The following is a 2165-nucleotide window of genomic DNA, read 5'->3' as shown; positions in this document are numbered from 1 at the left end:
CTTCGGTTCGCCTAAAGGAGGCCACGGCAGTGTCGCTTCGCTTTGGCTTAGCGCCGAGACACTACCAGTGTCTCCAGATCATAAAAAATTATATTTAATTTTCTTGAAAATTTTTGCATTTCATATATATGTATATGTGTATATAATTTTGACAGAATAAACTTGGCGAGAGCCGTTTATGTCGATGCCGCCATATATTTTATGGACGATCCTTTAAGCGCCGTAGACGCCCATGTGGGCAAGCATATATTTGAAAAATGCATCGATAAATATTTACGAGGCAAGACTCGAATTCTCGTCACTCATCAGTTGCAATATCTACGCAACGTCGGTAGAATTATCGTTTTGAAGGACGGAGCTATCCAAGCTGAAGGGTGATTCTACTGCACTTTCTATCTTTTCAATTCACCTTGTTATTTGCGTAGGTTAATTACCTGTTAACATGATAGTATCATTGTCTTTTCGTAGAAAAAAATATACAAATATCAATGTTGATTCGCTTGTAAGCGTCACTTCTATTATTTTATATGAAATTATATGTTCATCAGCATTTACGACGAGCTGGGCTCTATGAGAGTGGATTTTGGTCGACTGTTAAAAAATCAAGTGAAGGCAGATGAGAAATCGTCTGTACTCTCCTTGCCTCCCGTTAGCCGTAAAAATTCGCTCATTGCCAGTATCACGTCGCTGAGTTCCTTAATGACGAATAATACTTCAAAACAAGATCCTGATGAGGTAAACAAAAAAAATTTAGGGATTTATTTAATAAATTACTTTCTAACTGTGTGTGTGTGTGTGTGTGTTAATACGTATCTTGTTTAATTAATATTATTATTTAGAATAATTAAATGATGAGTACAGAAAAAGGACGAGTCTAATTTAATTTAAATATAAATTTTTTTTATTAATTTTGAAATAGATATATAGGTATTCCTTTAGTGAACTTGTATTGAAATCAGCGGCAACTTCAAATTAAGATTACGATTTATCGTTAGCTTTTTCCCAGGTGTACCGGACCCAAGGTATTCCTTTAGTGTAAATAGAACATCTTTCAAGACCAAGGACCTAAAGTAAACATTGAAGATGTACAATAAATCAGCAAGTTCAGTATATACTCGTCTCCTTTGAAAAAACTGGAATCATCCTAGAATATCGAAGAATATTTTTTAATGAGATTTTTGAATAGCCAACAATTAAGTTTGATGAACAATAGAAGAAATATTTTAATAGTCAGTGTTTTTAAAGTGTTTTTTGTAAATTATCACACAATTATTTAACATAAAGAGAAGTAATTGTTTAACATAGTTTAAGATAAACTATCGTATCTGAATAATATATTATTAAATTTTTTGTTTCCTCTTATCATCAACGTTGAGTGCAGAAAAAGCATATATCAGTCCAAATTTGAAAGTCAAGTTTTTTCTATTTAATAGACAAGATTCAAGAAATCAGTAATGTTAAAAAATACTATTAAATGTCATATTTAAATTTTCAATAGTAATTCTGTTAGTTTTTCCATTAAAATTAAACAGGTTTTTATTGAAATCGAAAAATTTGATAAATGTGATTTATTTCCTTTTCGCACACACTGATTCAATTAGAAATATCTTAAATTATGGGAAAATATTAGTTCTGAAAATTCAAAATTATTAGTATAGATAATTAATATAATTATATAACAAGTTTTATGTAATTTAAAAAAAACGCATGCCTCGAAATAAAATATATACGTTTCGACCATCATCAGGTCATCTTCAGAAATATTTAAAAAGAAATAAACATTGGTAAGATCTCCTTCCTTAATTTTACTAACATTATCTTAACGCTAACAAATTCTTAACTGCTCGCCGCAAAACTTAAACGGTGAAAACCATGCTTAGAAGCTCCTTAGACGTTCCATGAACTCCATAACGCAATGGAGTCACAAATGTATGAAATTTGTGACTTCCAATAGTTGACCACGATTATTACTTCAACGAGAGAATTAGTTTTTTAAAATAAAGAACTTATGGAGATTATTGGAAATATTAGCAGTAGAAGTGGACGATGACTGAAATCAATACGTATAATGAATAAATGTCGAGGAATGGAAACACAGGAATGCGTTATGGAGTTCATGGAACGTCTAAGGAGCTTCTAAGCATGGTTTTCACCGTTTAAGTTTT

At 31.1% G+C, this 2165-nt stretch overlaps 1 protein-coding gene across 1 annotated transcript in view; it reads left to right on the top strand.

The window, feature by feature from the left end:
- Nucleotides 1-2165, top strand: part of LOC108763698 (multidrug resistance-associated protein 4) — a 17961-nt gene that overhangs the window by 15229 nt on the left and 567 nt on the right. Inside the window, exons 6-8 of the mRNA XM_018511543.1 lie at nt 156-374; nt 549-735; nt 1007-1035. Coding sequence (XP_018367045.1) covers nt 156-374; nt 549-735; nt 1007-1035 — 435 coding nt within the window. The remainder of the gene's footprint in view (nt 1-155; nt 375-548; nt 736-1006; nt 1036-2165) is intronic.

This window comes from Trachymyrmex cornetzi, unplaced genomic scaffold, assembly GCF_001594075.2.
Source record: "Trachymyrmex cornetzi isolate Tcor2-1 unplaced genomic scaffold, Tcor1.1 scaffold38, whole genome shotgun sequence".
In the NCBI taxonomy this organism is placed as follows: domain Eukaryota; kingdom Metazoa; phylum Arthropoda; class Insecta; order Hymenoptera; family Formicidae; genus Trachymyrmex; species Trachymyrmex cornetzi.
This window is presented reverse-complemented; position numbering and strand designations above follow the sequence as displayed.